Raw genomic sequence first — 15,367 nt, 5'->3', positions numbered from 1 at the left:
TTTCTTCAGATAATAAGTACGTACAACTGAAAAAATGATGTTATATCAGCATTATTTTAATCGAAAATAATTTTGTTAATGCCGTAACATTATTAATGTAACAAACATTCTTCTGTTTTATTAAAATTTTATTTGTTTTGTTACATTATTATTAAATCAACAAGATTATTTTCAATTAAAATAATGCTGTTAATATAACATTATCTTCTTTTAGTGTACAAAAAACACAAGTTACATTCGAAGGAACAACAAGAAGATCTCACAATATTCGAAACATTTGAGAAGAAAGAATAAACGATATTAAATTATGCACGATACTGATTGTGTATTTTTTTTAATTTTTCGAAAAGCCATCTAGTCTATTGTAGAATAGCATGTGTCCAATTTGATCGATAGATATAGAGATACTACTCAGTACTTTTGAGATCCAAATATTGGAGTAGTTTTATCGGATTTTATGATAACTTATGCGAAGAGAAACAATGTAATTAACAGAATGCGATATGCTAAATTATAGTGAAGTCATTTTAATATTTAGTTGATAATTACTATATGCAACTATTATTAATAATACATATACATTACTATACTTATTAACAATACATACTTTTTCTGCATCATGCTTGCATGAAATTTTTGATTGATTTAAACATTATTATAACTTTATAAAACATAATACGCGCGCGAGTATAGCTGTCTAAAAAATATCTATTTATAAATAATTAAAAAAGAAAATTTTCTCTAAGTAATATTTTGCAAATGCTATAAGAAAACTAAGAAAGAAGGAAAAATTTAGATTACATTTCGGTGTAAATTTATAGAAAATGCGATATAAAAATCATAATAAGATAAAAATTATATTTTGCTATATTATATTGAATCTCACATTTAATTCAAATTATGGACCGTCCAAAGTGGGCTCAGAATTCAAATGAGCAAGTCTGACGTCTCTCGTCTGCGCATGAATCGATTAATTAACAACCGAACAATCAAAATGATGCGAAACCGGCTACCTCCAGATGTATGGTCGCTACACGAAGGATCTGGGTGAGTACGCGAAGGAAGAGGCACGTAAGCTCAAGTATCAAGAAAAAGCGAGACGAAAATATGATAAAACGAGGGCCGAAGATCTACGGAAGTCAAGGCGAGGTCCTCTGTGCCGGAAGCTACTGGCTCTGCTGGCCTTCACCTGGAAACATACCGGCGCCCGGCTAGGCGAGGACTGGATCTTTCTTGCCCTCCTCGGTATTATTATGGCTCTCATCAGTTATGCCATGGATCGTGGAATTTCCATGTGTAATAACGGTCAGTCTACTTTGCTTTCGGAAATAAATTTCATCCCCAAATCAAATATTTTAAATAATTAATACATTTGTTATAAGAATATTTACAGAATTTGTTGATATCGGACCATATTATCAAACCGTATACACATTTTAAATAATAAAAAAAAAAAGATTTTACTATTTATTTATGTGTACATTTATTTTAAATGAAAAATAAAGACGTTATAAATCTCTAAATAGAAGATCACAATTATAAAATGATTGCAAAATTTTCAATTCTAATAATTACAAACGGTAATACAGATAGGTTTAGTTAAAAGGGCTCGAGTTTTGTAAAAGTATTAGAAGTTAACGCAAAGTCTTTAATATTGACAATGATATATACAGCACATTAATCTCGTTTCACCAGCCAGGATATGGCTCTATCAGGATCTTACAACGCATCCGGCTTTCAAGTACCTGGCCTGGGTGTCCATGCCAGTGTGCCTTATTCTCTTTAGCGCCGGCTTCGTGCATATCGTTGCACCTCAAAGTATAGGCTCGGGCATCCCAGAAATGAAGACCATCCTACGCGGTGTAGCGTTGAAAGAATACCTGACTTTTCGTACTTTGATTGCCAAGGTTAGTTATTTCACGAAATAATTTAATCTATACCCGTTAAAAGAGCTTAAGAAAATTAACTAAGAGCAAGCGCGCGTACACGAGTCAAAGTTGGACTACAACTTTCTTAAAATTAAGAAATTAAGTAAAAGAACGCGACAATCCTGCAAAAGAGAGACAGGGATAATAAAGATCGTGATATGCCAAAGGTGATCGGCTTGACGGCGACTTTAGGCTCAGGGTTGCCACTCGGTAAGGAGGGTCCATTTGTGCACATCGCCAGCATCGTCGCGACGCTTCTCTCCAAATTAGTCACGAGCTTCCAGGGCATCTACGAGAACGAGAGCAGGAACTGTGAGATGTTGGCCGCGGCCTGCGCGGTGGGAGTCGCTTCTTGCTTTGCAGCCCCGATCGGCGGCGTCCTCTTCAGCATCGAAGTCACCACGGTGTATTTCGCAGTCAGGAACTATTGGCGTGGTTTCTTCACCGCAGTCTGCGGTGCTACGATGTTTCGTCTATTGGCAATCTGGTTCCAGCGCGAAGAGACCATCACAGCGATGTTCGCCACCAATTTCACTATGGAGTTCCCTTTCGATCCTCAAGAGCTCCTCGTCTTCGCCCTGATCGGCGTTGGCAGCGGACTATTGGGCGCCTTTTACGTCTGGCTGCACAGGCAATATGTGATCTTCATGCGGAAGAACAAGAGCATGAACAGCTTCTTACAGAAGAAGTAAGTCACTCGAAGTCGCGTATCGAAAGTCTAATAATTGCCACAGCGCGAATTTCTTTTACGATCATTTTGAATTGTCGTGATCAAGAAATGATTTGTTAATTTCAGCCGTTTTCTGTATCCCGGCATTGTGTCTCTGATAATCTCATCTGTGTCATTTCCCGTCGGGCTCGGCCAATTCATGGCTGGTGATCTGAACACGCACGATCAGGTTTTTGGGCTTTTCACTAACTTTACTTGGACGAAGGAGAATCTCAGCGTCGAGGAGATGAATATCGTGAAGCATTGGTCGACATCATATACCGATGTCTTCAGCGGACTTCTTAGTTTTGTTTTATTCACTGTAAGAAAAGATGACTTTTTTTCGCATAATTACTCGATCGCGATATTCTTAAATAGATTATATAATAAGAACAGATGAAAATGGAAGAAATGGACTTCGGTTTCAGTTTATCTTTTCAATTATAAGTTCGACGGTGCCGGTACCATCTGGAATTTTTATCCCCGTATTCAAAATTGGTGCTGCGCTAGGCAGAACGGTCGGTGAAGCCATGGCTCTTTGGTTTCCCACTGGTGTACGTTATGGCGGAGTAATTACACCCATTGTACCAGGTATTTTAAATTAAATACTTATACATGTAATTATTTATTGATGATTCTTATTATTTTGTACTGAAAGATAAAAAAATTATTTTCTATTGAAATATTTGAAAAATAACTTATTGCGAATAATTGATGTTTCTTCTAATCGTGTCAGCAAAACTTTCGTGTAAAAAAAATGCATGGTGAGTCCAGGCACTTAGGTACGTGAGGCAATTTTAACCGTGTTTAAAGAGGAAAGTAAATTGAGGGAAGAATTAGATTTATGTCGTGAAATTGTTTCATTTAGGTGGATATGCCACAGTGGGCGCGGCCGCGTTCTCCGGCGCAGTGACGCATACGATATCTGTCAGTGTCATCATTTTTGAGATGACCGGTCAGATCACACACATCGTGCCCATAATGATAGCAGTGCTGATTAGCAATGCCATCGCCGCGCTGTTACAGCCTAGTATATACGACAGCATTATTCTTATCAAGAAATTGCCTTACTTGCCTGATCTACTTCCATCCAGTTCAGGTAGGTATTTCCTTCGTTTTATGATAATTTATCTTCTTTTCAATTAACTGAGTTTACATTGTTATTTCGTAAAGCGTTTCATTCGGAATAAGTGAGAAGGTAATTTTGTTCGTAACAATTTTCTACTTGTCACAGATTTTACGCAACTGAGAAAAATGGTGGTAAAAAAATTTAATTGTTGCAGGAATGTACAATGTTTACGTGGAGGATTTTATGGTCCGCGATGTCAAGTACATATGGCACGGTATTAGTTATCAGAAATTGAAAGACATATTAAAAGAAAATCGCAAGCTTCGCGGATTTCCGTTGGTGGATAATCCAGACTCCATGATTCTGCTTGGATCGATCCAGCGATTAGCACTAGTCAAGCTTATCGAGAAGCACATCGGTCGCGAGAGAAGGTTGCAGGTGATAGGATTTCCAATACCTTGGAAGTTCATTCGCGATTTTATTTTTCGTTTCTATATATCATCGTCGATATTCCAGGTTGCACAAAAATGGCACAAGGAGGCGGAGGAGAGAGCGCGCGAAGAAATAGAACGGCAGCTGAGGGAGCAGGAGAGGACGAGAAGACCTTCGAGATTCGAGGTCATCCCGGCACCGGACATTCTCAAGATGCAGAGGCAGAGTGTTAATGATCTAACGATGTCAGCAAACAACGGCAGCGGTCCCGATCATGTGAGTTCGCGCAAGTGTGGTTGACTTTGACGTCAATAGTGGTTGTTCCTCTCCTTGTATATCATTCTCCTCGATGTAGATTAATATAATATTTTTCTTGCATCTCTTCCAGCATACGTTCCATTCACCGGTGTTTGGATCGCAACCGAAAAAATCAATTTTGAAGAAGACCAATTCTTTCACTCTTAAGGGATTCAGCCCGTTAGTAAGTCCGGCGGTGACACCTTATACGACAGTTACAGGCGCGGAAAGCAGGCGAGTCGCTTTATTATCTTTAGCTTCAACAATTTTTCATATAGTAAAAAACAGCAATCTATTGTACGTTTTATAAAAAAGCATACACTATCGGTCTTTTTTGGTTTTATTTTATTTTTTTCAAGCGTCTTGAATATTTTAATAAGTATAGTTTTGTAGAATAGTAAATATGTTAATATGGAATGGAAACATGGAAGAATAATTATTAATATATCGCAGGATTCGTTTGGCGTTCGAGGCGATCTTCCGCAAGTCCGCCACGTTGCAGGACGTGGATCCTGATCCGGAGCTGGGTACCAGAGGGAGTCAAGATGTCATGAACGTGCAGTCTCATACGCCCATGCTGGCCCCAAGTCCAGCGACATCGAAGAAAGTACAATTGGTGAGCAAACATAATTGTTTCCTCTCAATACAGTGTCTAAATAACACATTTGCATATGTTAATCAGCCTCGTGAGAGAGTGATAGACATGTCGGCCGAAGATCAGAAACGATGGGAGGAGAGCGAGATGGCACTCGAGGTGGATTTCTCGAGGTGTCATATTGACCCAGCTCCTTTCCAGCTGGTCGAAAGAACGTCCTTGCTCAAGGTGCACAGCCTGTTTAGTATGGTCGGCGTGAATCACGCTTATGTAACGGCTATCGGCAGGCTGGTCGGAGTAGTTGCGTTGAAGGAGGTATGGTTCACGACGGTACAATTCTCCAGCCAAGACACTTAAAACTTAACGAACGGTCGTCTTGATTGGGGGATGAAAATTATAAGCCCTAATTCCATTAATAAAATTACATATGGATTTTATTTTGCAGCTCAGGAAAGCCATTGAGGACGCGAACGCTGGTATCCTGCCGATGCATCCCGAATCACACATTGCCGAGTCGCTTTCGAGCCTAACGAGAAGCGAGACGGACACGGAGATCAACAAGAACATCAACACGATAAACTCTATAAATTCCGTGGACTGCGAGAAAGTGGACAAAGTCTGAGGGTTTTGCCGTGTCAAAATCGAAAGCAAAAGCTTATATTGTGATAGCCGCGTCGCCGTAGTCGCGTGACGCGGCCCAAATAATGCGAGAGCCGTGTTTTATTCTAATTTTCCTTTGCTGCTTCCTTATTTCCCCTTTCACGCGTTTCGAGAGCGACGGAGTCGTTATGTGCGAGTAACGCGTAATGATATTCTCTCAAACACTTCTCTCGTACTTAAGCCTTAAGGTGAGCGAAATAATTAAAGTCCCAAGACAAGACGCGAATGCGCGAAATAGTATTAAGCGTTGCAGTTCCGGAATTTCTTATTTTGTTCTAACATAATGTTATGTGAGATGCGATCACCGATCGTATCCACGTTCGTATACGCGGATTATTTTTATCGGATAGATAGATCTATCTAGATGTATTCGCACATCGAGATTCGTATCTTAATAGATGATTTAAATCGTTTTATCTGGAAACCTCGTGAAACACGTATGTTTTTTTCGTTATATATTTTATTAGAATAACATTTGCACGATGCAAGAACACGCGCGAGGTCTGGACCGGAATCAGACGGATTTTCGTATCTTGATATCGAGCTGAGAGTATATTTATGAAATACACTGTGAATCGCGAGTTTATCGTTTCTATATCGACAAGCGACAAGGTAAGTTTTTTAAACGGCTGAACGGATCTCTCGATGGAGCGAAAGTGATTTGTAGTGCCAAAAGCAGCGACGCTGCACTTTCCCGCGTGATAAAACGTGCATAATTGAACCTAATATAATATAATATCGACGTACGAGATCATTTAGGATTTCTACGTTGACGCTCCTTCAGCTAATAAGTATCTGACCATGGTTGTGCCAGACTATTATTTATTAATCGTTAACTATTGTCAATTTTAAGTATACGAGAAGATCGTCATGTTATAGATTGAACTTAGCAAGAAAATGCAGACAATTCTCTTTCATTCTTCATGATACTTAATTTAGAAACAGCCGAGAAAGATGCCCATTGGATTTCTTTTAAAAACTAGCGTGTTTATTTCTACAGAACTCGTTTAGAAATTATTCAACTTGAAAATCGAGTGTGATTCTCGATTGTCATTAAAAATTCATTGGTGAATTTATTTGAGATATGTATTCTAACAATCGAAAGTCGCATTTCGGATGTATCAGAATGAAGAGTATTTTCTTGTAAAAAAATTCACTATTAGATCAATTAGGATATTAGAGGCAAAGGATCATGTATATCGTAGTTACTGTTTCGATAGTTTTTAATAGTACAATTGAGACGATATTGTCTACCAATCAACTTTGTATTATAATTATTGTTATTACTGCAGTCTAAAGAATATGGCTCTAATATTAATTTAATATTCCGCCATTCAATGAGCTGCGAAAATTTTTGACGATGTTTAAGGTTTTACATTCCACTCGACTAGATTCTCATCTTGTTAAGATTGTACATTTATTGTTACATTTATTATAATCGGCGAACAGCGCCGCGTATTGTCGCATCCTTATACAACGGCATTGTCCACCGATTGTAAATACATTGCGCATCGTTAAAAGACATTAAATGACTTATTATATTCGTGTATCTGACAATATTTATCAGCGCAGTTATAAAAAAAAAAACGAATGAATCAAAAATGATTAGAACAAACTATTTTCAAGATTGTCTTCATTATCTATATGTTAGCAAATTTCGATAACCGATAGGTTGATATAATCATGCAATAAATTAATACTTAATTTATTTTAAAAGAAAAATGAGAGAAATAGAAAAAAAAACGTTTCTCCACACAAAAAATAATTTACACAAACAATTAAAACAATAAAAACAATTTGCCACGTTGCGAACTTTGACTCTCTCATATGATAAATTTAATACTCAAAACTTAATACTAAAAAATTAATAGTAAAAAGTCTCTAACAATTCAAATAATTTTTCTTTTGCATTCGATTATTTGTTCAGACTGAACCAACCGTGCAGACATTTAGGTACCGGTCCCGGTGTGTCGAAGATAGCTCTCGCGATTTCTGTAAATGTCACAGCATCCAAAATCAACAAACCGACTTGTGTCTCTTTATCCGCCCATACGACCGAGCTCACAATCACCCCATCGTCCTCGTTCTAAAAGAGCAAGAGAAAAGTAATTTGAATTTTCTCTTATTTACTTTTTCCAAGAAAATGGCGCTCAATTGATACCTTTCCATTGGGATCTGGTACGAAAATTGGTTCACTTGGGTAAACACCATGTTGCTGCCACAGTTTCTTGGTCTTTTGGAAGGTGTCGACCTTGATGAGCTGCGAATAAAATTTAATTTTATTAACACAGTAAAATGCTATCAACATCTCTTCGTACTAAATTATATAATAAGGGCGTAGACTTGTCGAATCCCTTATCGAACGCGCGTTATACTTTGGAAGCTCATGAAATGTACCGACCGTTCCAGGATTGTTCAGATCCATGTCGCAGGAGATCGCGTAGAAATATCGATACTCCTTGCCGAGATGAAAATCCGCGTTTATCCGCGGAGTCTCGCAACCGACATCACAGAGAAGCTCTGGCTTCACGAAGATCTTGCCGTTGAGAAGTCGGTGAGCGGCCGGCTTTTTCTGCAGAACGCTTCTATGTTCGTCTCGCCAAAATTTAGCTTCACTGTCGTATTCAACGTCGTCTTCGTTGCCATTAACGTCATAGTTCGATCTACGATCGACAGAATCGCCGTTGACATCTCGGAACTCCGTGCTCTGATGCACTGTTTCAGTCGTAATAAGATTATGCTCCGATGGCGTGTCCGAGCTCGGTTTTCTCATCGGAAGTACGAAACGTAGCGGTCTGGCGCGGAACAGCTTTGAGAAATTGGCGTTCCCATGCATGTCCTGCACATTAACGTAAACATCCGTTAAGAATTATCAGTTACGTGAAAGTTATTTTTCCTGCGCGAATATCATACTTTCATCGCGTCAAAGTACATGTACTGCAACATTTTTGGGTTCCGATAACAGCATATATCCAGCACGATGTAGTCCTTATTACGAGTTTCGAACTGATTGATGATGTGGAGATAGAAAAACGTCTCCGCAACAAAAGTCTTTACAACTTGACTCGTCTTCCTTGAGATCACGTGGATGAGAGTCTAATAACAGGAACATCAGATATCTTAACGTACTAATAATGATTTAACATGCTTATAACGATCTGATTTCATCGACGGATACATACACCTTTGTTTTCGTGCCATTTGAAGGAATTCATCATAGGTTCTTGTGTGAAGTGGTTCTTTGTCATCTGGACGATCGAAATCGACAGTGGCTGTTCCACTATGATAAAGAAATTCTCCGTGATGCCAAAGGTGTGCATGTATGATGGATTTAGCAACCACCTGCACGGCACACTGGCCACAATCGTCGCTTGATCGAACATGGAGAGTTCTTTTTCTTTTCCAGAATTATCTAAGATAATCGCACTTGAATTGATTAAAGTATATAATTTAAATATTTTGGATAAATATATATGTTAGAATTTTTCTGTTTTAAGTATTTTAATATAGTCTGAAATACTCGTATATTAGTACGATATTTTTGAACTTGTAAAAGCTCGAGAAAATTAATCTATTTTTTCCATTGTAAAATTAATTACGCGGCCGATAATACCGTAAACCTTCCAGTTTCTTCTTTCAAAAATTTCTTTTTATATTATAACAACACTAAAAAAGTGTACTAAATTTTAATAAATAAATTTTAATAAAAATATTTGCTTGAATAGTACCAACTAAATGTTTACTAAATGTAAACACATATATTTATTTGATACAAGAACATTAATTTGATTTAAATATTTTTTTTTTATCGAATAAATATTTATTTATTATAAGTAAATGTTTAATTAGTTATTATTCAAACGAACATTTATTATAAAACATAGTAAATTTTTTTTCAGTGATGAAAAAATATCTTACCAACAGTTACGCAATTGGGATAAAAACATACGACGCTGTATCGAGGTCCCATCGGCGTTACACTCAATCCGACGTTATAAATCGTACCATCGGGCATAACGTGAGGATGCGAGGTGTGATTTACGATGTTAACATATTTCGACATGTTTACCTGCGAAACACGAACGGAAAAAAATTAGTTTTTGCAACTAGAGAACTTATTATGAACTTTCACTGCAAATTAATATTAGAAACTGAGATGTTACAAACTTAAATTGAATATTTAAATTTGAACACACAAGAGAGCGTTTACCCTGCCCATTGTCTCTAAATTCTTTGGATCGATTCTGTGCATCACTGGCGCTTCCGTGAACGTGTAATATTCGTCGCCAAATGGATATATCGAAATCATGGAATTGTCCGATAGTGTTTTGTTTGGATTAAACACCGCAGCCACTCTGAAAAATAATTTAAAAAATAATTTAAAATAGAGAGACGACTTGCAAGACTTCAAACATCTGTCCAAAGCAAAGTCAACGTATATAATTCGTCTATACACGTATAATATAAATATATTATATATAATTTTCCATCCATTACCCAGAGAAATACACAAAACTCAACAAAAAAATCAAAATTACTTTACTTTGATTCCTAACGTCAAATTTTGTAACAAAAAATTATCCTTTGACTTTTTTACAACGTCAAAATAAAGTCATTTTGACTTTCTCTCGATTTGATGTGTTTCTTAAATATTATAATTGTGAAAAATATATTTCACTTAAGATTATCTTCATTTCAAGATTATCTTTATTGTTTCGCTCCTATTTACCTGTGGAATATAGTCTGACAGGGATCCGGCGTCGCGTTAGTTCCGAACTCGTTGTAAACTATTCTCTGGGCTGCCATGTTCCTTTTGTACACTTCGGTCTGGACGAATCGCCTCTGGTAGGTAACCTCACCGTCCGCGATATCGAATCTGCGCAATATATTTATGTCAATGAAATTCTCTAGCTTTTATTTTAGTATAAAACGTACTTGTGTAACAAAGCCGAGCTGTCGAAGAGATGCTGATAACGGTATTTGCCCACTTTCAGATTGCCTGGACCATTCCGCAGCAGGGTGCCCTTCAGCCATTTCGGGATGGTGCCGGTGACTTTGCTCGATCGTAGGGGCTCAATCACTTCTTTCTCGCAGCTCCTCATCCACACCGAAGCATCGCAGTTAGCGTAATAGTAATTTCCTTTCGCATCAACAGGTACTTTATTTTCATTTTCGTCATGCTGTAGATGAAATAAATATCGCAAATTAATTTTTGAACAAATTACTTTTTATATTGCGCGAGATGTTATGTTTACTGTTATCCGTGACGACTGCGACACTATCGAACAAAGGATTATATGAGAAAACTTACATAAAATTCTGATTTCAACTTTCCGCATTTTGCGTGCTCGAAATTATCTAGCACGTTTGATGTGTGGAATAATGAGTCATTGAATGATGTTACGAGATAATTAACGTACTCCATTTAAAACTATTTTTCTTCTTTTTCGTGGAGATTGATTTTGATTATATTTAATATAATTAAAGCGACCAAATTACACAATAGTTTTTCTGAATTTTATTTTACATGAAACTCGATCACTTTTTTTAGAACAACATATTTATTATTTATTTAGAAACTTTCGATTTGGCTCAATAATGAACATTAAATTATGCGTTTTCTTCCTCCTCCTCTTCTTGCTCAATATTATTTTCAACCGTCGATTCCGATACGAGCGGTTTCAAAATCGACGAAAGTATCTGGTGCACCCTTAAGTGGGTGAAATCCATCATTCGCGGCGTACGTTCTGACGATAAATGACGTCGCGATGCGCAGTTCTGCTGACCTTAAAAGCGACGTTACGCTTTGGACATTGCTTTAATTCAATTTAAGTGTTGTCGAGCAACACTAGTTGATCGAAGCCTCTGATCGGCTCTCTCATATGTGACATATGCTCAGCTTATTGTATTCACGTGCAAAATCGCGATACGTGAACGCGGATCGAGCACGTGATCCATGTCCCGTATTTAATTAAAGGAACAAATAGATTTTTGAAAGAAAAAGAGTAATAGAGATTATATGATGCTTAAACGTATATTACTATTATTATTATAATATATAGTATCAGTATATTAACATACAATACATATTATAATATATAACACAATAAAGCTTTTTAAACTTTTACATTATCTTCAAAGATACCGCAAGATTTGTGGATTATCGCTGGCATTAATAATGGATGAGAACAGGGCCCTCAAACCTTCTAAAGAAATTTTTGAATACAATACAATATATTTAACAATAATAAGAAAAATAAGTAGGGTAAGATGGTACAGTTTTGAACAAAATAAAATTTCAATTTCAATTTTTTTGAGTTCATTCAAGTTAGATTTTTTTTTGTGATACCAAATGCGAGCCTTCTACAATAAACCATTAACCTGAATCTATAATAAGTTTTTAAAGCATAAAAAATAGACGAATTATAGTCAATTATTTCCTTTGCATTCGACTATCGTTGATCAATTTCTTACGGTTTAAGGCTTAAAACACTTATTGTAAATCCAGGCTTAATTAAGTTTTAAGTCTTAAATCATAAGAAATTGACCAATCATAGTCGATTATTCTTCTCATATTCGACTGTGATTGGTCAATTTCTTATGGCTTAAGACTTAAAACTTAGGATATATGATTAGGAATAATGACTTATTATATACAGAAAGCCCAAAAGATTATTAAATTGAATAAATCAGTTGATATAATCACTTTAACATGACACGTTTTTTTATAAACTGCAATATATTTTTCACTGAATTTTTTTTTTTTTATTCAATATTTCGCGATATTAAATTACATGATTATTAAATGAAATAAATCAACGCGATAACTCGCGTAATAACCCTAGTGTAATCGCTTTAATGTGACATGTACAATATAAATCATCCATATGCATATTTTAATAACGCGCTTTTAATCGGATTATTAATCATGCGAAGCTTACTAATTATTAATTCAGTGAAGGCAATTAAATTATTTATTTTCTATACGTGCATTTTGAGCGCAAAAAATATATTCGAATAAATTCTAAGGCCAATCTTTTTAAACGGGCATTTTAATCTCTTGAGATGTATATTAAAAAAGAATAAGAATAATTTTTGAATTCTATTGCATATCACGAACACTTGATCAAAGTTAAGTTTTGCTTAATAATATTTTTGTATAATTTTTATCCAGAAGAACTAGAATGACGTGAACATCCTCCTTTATAAATAATAAAACTATTATTTATAGGCACTATAAAATCTAACTTCGAGGTTCTTTATGTATTTGGAAAATTCTTTACGTATTCAATAAAGAAGAAAAATATAATCCAATTAGAGAGATCTAATAGACGCTTATATCTTCCACAAGTTTTTACATATGACAAATATATAGAATATTGTTTATTTTATAAATGTATTTTTATGCAAACAAATATGGGCTTAACAGGCTTCCTAAAGATATATAATACCATATCTGTTTTTTCTTGTTGTTTTTTACTTACCGGAAACAGATCTTTGATGTTATACCATGAAGATGGTAGCTTGGCTCTCTTTTTGTGAACATACGTGAACATCTTGGCAAGAAACATGCAACGTGCAGAGAAGACAAATACTGATGACGCCTCTCTTGGACATTTGAATTTGTATCAAAAAGTTGGCCGAATTGCAAAATCGCAAAATACGTTACAATGACGATCCAGTCCGTTTGTAGCTTCCTGGACACCGGTCAAAATTATTCGTACTTTATTGTGCGAATTGCGATATTGCGGATATTGTTGTTGCGCATCAGAATTAGCGGCCCGAAATTATAGCTTCTTTTAACTACTGTTCCGTCAGAAATCGACGACTTTTCTGTCCGAGATCAATTACTATTACCGAAATTTTGAAATTGTTAATATCTCGTAGTGGTCTTTTTAAAAAAATCATCAGATTTAGTCCTCAATCGGAAATTTTTTTTTTAACCGGAGGAAAATGAGAACGCATGTGTATATAAAAGTGAGAAAGCATTATGTGTATTTCTATATAATATTTCTTTAAAAAAAAGTCAAAATTATGTTTATATATGTTTATACATATTTATACATATTCATACATGTCAAATTTTTTACATGTGTCCGTAGATCGAGATTATCTCACTGAGTCTGTTACATATTATTTATAATAGGCAATACGATTCGTACTCAAATTTGTGATAATGACCGACAAATGCAGTGACATTGATTGATAGTTGCAATGAAGAATCGTGGTGGGAAAAGAGGGGAATTAGTACATTCTCAAATGACATTAATGACTTCGCACTCAATTAAAACACAAATATGTTAAATACAAATATATATTTATCCTCCAAAATACGTATGTACATAAAAAGTTGTTGTGTACCTTAATATAGGACAAATTATATCTATACAAATAAAATTGTATTTATTTAAAATTATTTTATAAATTATCATACGCACATGATATAATTTTCTTGATTTTTTTACTTCTTATATTTTTTATTGCTTGATTAAACTGTTTAAAAATTTTTTTTGTATTAACAATTTCATTTGAAAAACAGCTCAGACTTAAAAGCAAAGTAGAAATGAAATCTTGTTAGGAACTCTTAAGAAAGTTTTTGAATCATAGGACGGAAAAAGAATCTTATAATTCAAGGATTTAAAAAGAATTAATTTTTGATTCTCTATGCTATCTGAGTACATAAGATAATACTAGGTATATCTATCGAGAAAAATTTTGCGATTACATTATAATATTTATCTTTGATAAAGTAGTTCGAATCATAAAATAAAAAAAAATGCGTTTGGTTTTACATATATTTGTCTTTTTGCGTTATATTTTGTTATTTATAATAGATATTTAAAAATACCAATTTCTCATTGAACTATGGTAATGAAATAAATGGAAAATAACATCATGAATAAATTATCTAGCTTATCGACTATACTTGTTTATATAATCGTGTAAAAAGATCTACAGAGGACACCACAATTCGCAATTACTGCTTATCTCGATCTTAATTTTTTTCTTTTCATTTATGATATAGCAGTAAATTTAATTTTTCTCAATTGGCAATTACGATTACAGATAAAATTATATCGAGAGATTGAATAATTTCGAAAGAATGCAATTAAAATTTTTTTAACGCAATAATTATTTTTGAATGAAATGGAGCGGCCATTGGGAAAAGAACTTTTTAAATTTTTATTTATTTTCGAATGTGTTTTTGATAAAATTTTCTGTTTTTATTCAACTGTTTTTTCACAGCACTAAAGCAGTTTATTATTAAACTAAATAAATCAGCGTAATGTAATCACTTTAACGTGACATGTTTGTTTATTATGTTTTTTATCGAATTCATCTTTCACTTCTGTTCAACGTTTCGTAACAGTAAATCAGATTATTATTGAATGGAATAAATCATGCAATCGTTCTGATATGAATGTTTCCTGTATAAAACACGTATATGCATTTCAACATAGTACGCTTTCAATCGGATGATTAATCACGTGCAGCTTATTAGTAATCGAAATGAATGCGATTAAATTACTCGTTTTCAATATCATTATTTTGTGCGTATTTCAAGCGCAGATAAATGTTCAACTAAATCTAACCTCTATCTTTATAGACGAAAATCTTTAACCACAATATCCATTTCTGATAATTTACATAAATTTAATGTATGAAAATATGCTAAA

General features: G+C 34.9%; 2 protein-coding genes across 6 annotated transcripts in view; one reads left to right on the top strand and one right to left on the bottom strand.

Moving 5' to 3' along the window:
- The window catches only part of LOC108753534 (chloride channel protein 2), a 31,645-nt gene extending 25,062 nt beyond the window's left edge, over positions 1-6,583 (top strand). For all 3 annotated transcript variants that reach the window (XM_018495195.1, XM_018495193.1, XM_018495194.1), the window contains 12 exons: positions 1,020-1,305; positions 1,696-1,907; positions 2,096-2,616; positions 2,725-2,959; positions 3,066-3,228; positions 3,506-3,736; positions 3,921-4,144; positions 4,223-4,414; positions 4,527-4,669; positions 4,889-5,051; positions 5,118-5,345; positions 5,476-6,583. In XM_018495195.1, coding sequence (XP_018350697.1) covers positions 1,020-1,305; positions 1,696-1,907; positions 2,096-2,616; positions 2,725-2,959; positions 3,066-3,228; positions 3,506-3,736; positions 3,921-4,144; positions 4,223-4,414; positions 4,527-4,669; positions 4,889-5,051; positions 5,118-5,345; positions 5,476-5,652 — 2,775 coding nt within the window. In that variant the 3' untranslated portion in view covers positions 5,653-6,583. The remainder of the gene's footprint in view (positions 1-1,019; positions 1,306-1,695; positions 1,908-2,095; positions 2,617-2,724; positions 2,960-3,065; positions 3,229-3,505; positions 3,737-3,920; positions 4,145-4,222; positions 4,415-4,526; positions 4,670-4,888; positions 5,052-5,117; positions 5,346-5,475) is intronic.
- Positions 6,584-7,495: 912 nt separating this feature from the next.
- The window catches only part of LOC108753602 (carotenoid isomerooxygenase), a 27,912-nt gene continuing 20,040 nt past the window's right edge, over positions 7,496-15,367 (bottom strand). The window contains exons 1-10 of one of the 3 annotated variants that reach the window (XM_018495335.1): positions 11,002-11,115; positions 10,626-10,870; positions 10,420-10,566; positions 9,901-10,045; positions 9,609-9,759; positions 8,873-9,102; positions 8,604-8,786; positions 8,092-8,529; positions 7,852-7,950; positions 7,496-7,776 (exon numbers count right to left, since the gene is read on the bottom strand). In XM_018495335.1, coding sequence (XP_018350837.1) covers positions 7,606-7,776; positions 7,852-7,950; positions 8,092-8,529; positions 8,604-8,786; positions 8,873-9,102; positions 9,609-9,759; positions 9,901-10,045; positions 10,420-10,566; positions 10,626-10,870; positions 11,002-11,115 — 1,923 coding nt within the window. In that variant the 3' untranslated portion in view covers positions 7,496-7,605. Of the gene's footprint in view, positions 7,777-7,851; positions 7,951-8,091; positions 8,530-8,603; positions 8,787-8,872; positions 9,103-9,608; positions 9,760-9,900; positions 10,046-10,419; positions 10,567-10,625; positions 10,871-11,001; positions 11,116-13,174; positions 13,525-15,367 lie in introns of those variants that run through there. The other 2 variants (XM_018495337.1, XM_018495336.1) reach the window with 2 other exon arrangements.

The sequence above is a fragment of the Trachymyrmex septentrionalis genome, unplaced genomic scaffold (genome assembly GCF_001594115.1).
Source record: "Trachymyrmex septentrionalis isolate Tsep2-gDNA-1 unplaced genomic scaffold, Tsep1.0 scaffold7, whole genome shotgun sequence".
NCBI classification, from domain to species: domain Eukaryota; kingdom Metazoa; phylum Arthropoda; class Insecta; order Hymenoptera; family Formicidae; genus Trachymyrmex; species Trachymyrmex septentrionalis.
Note: the sequence above shows the minus strand (reverse complement) of the source record. Positions and strands in the feature narration are given on the sequence as shown.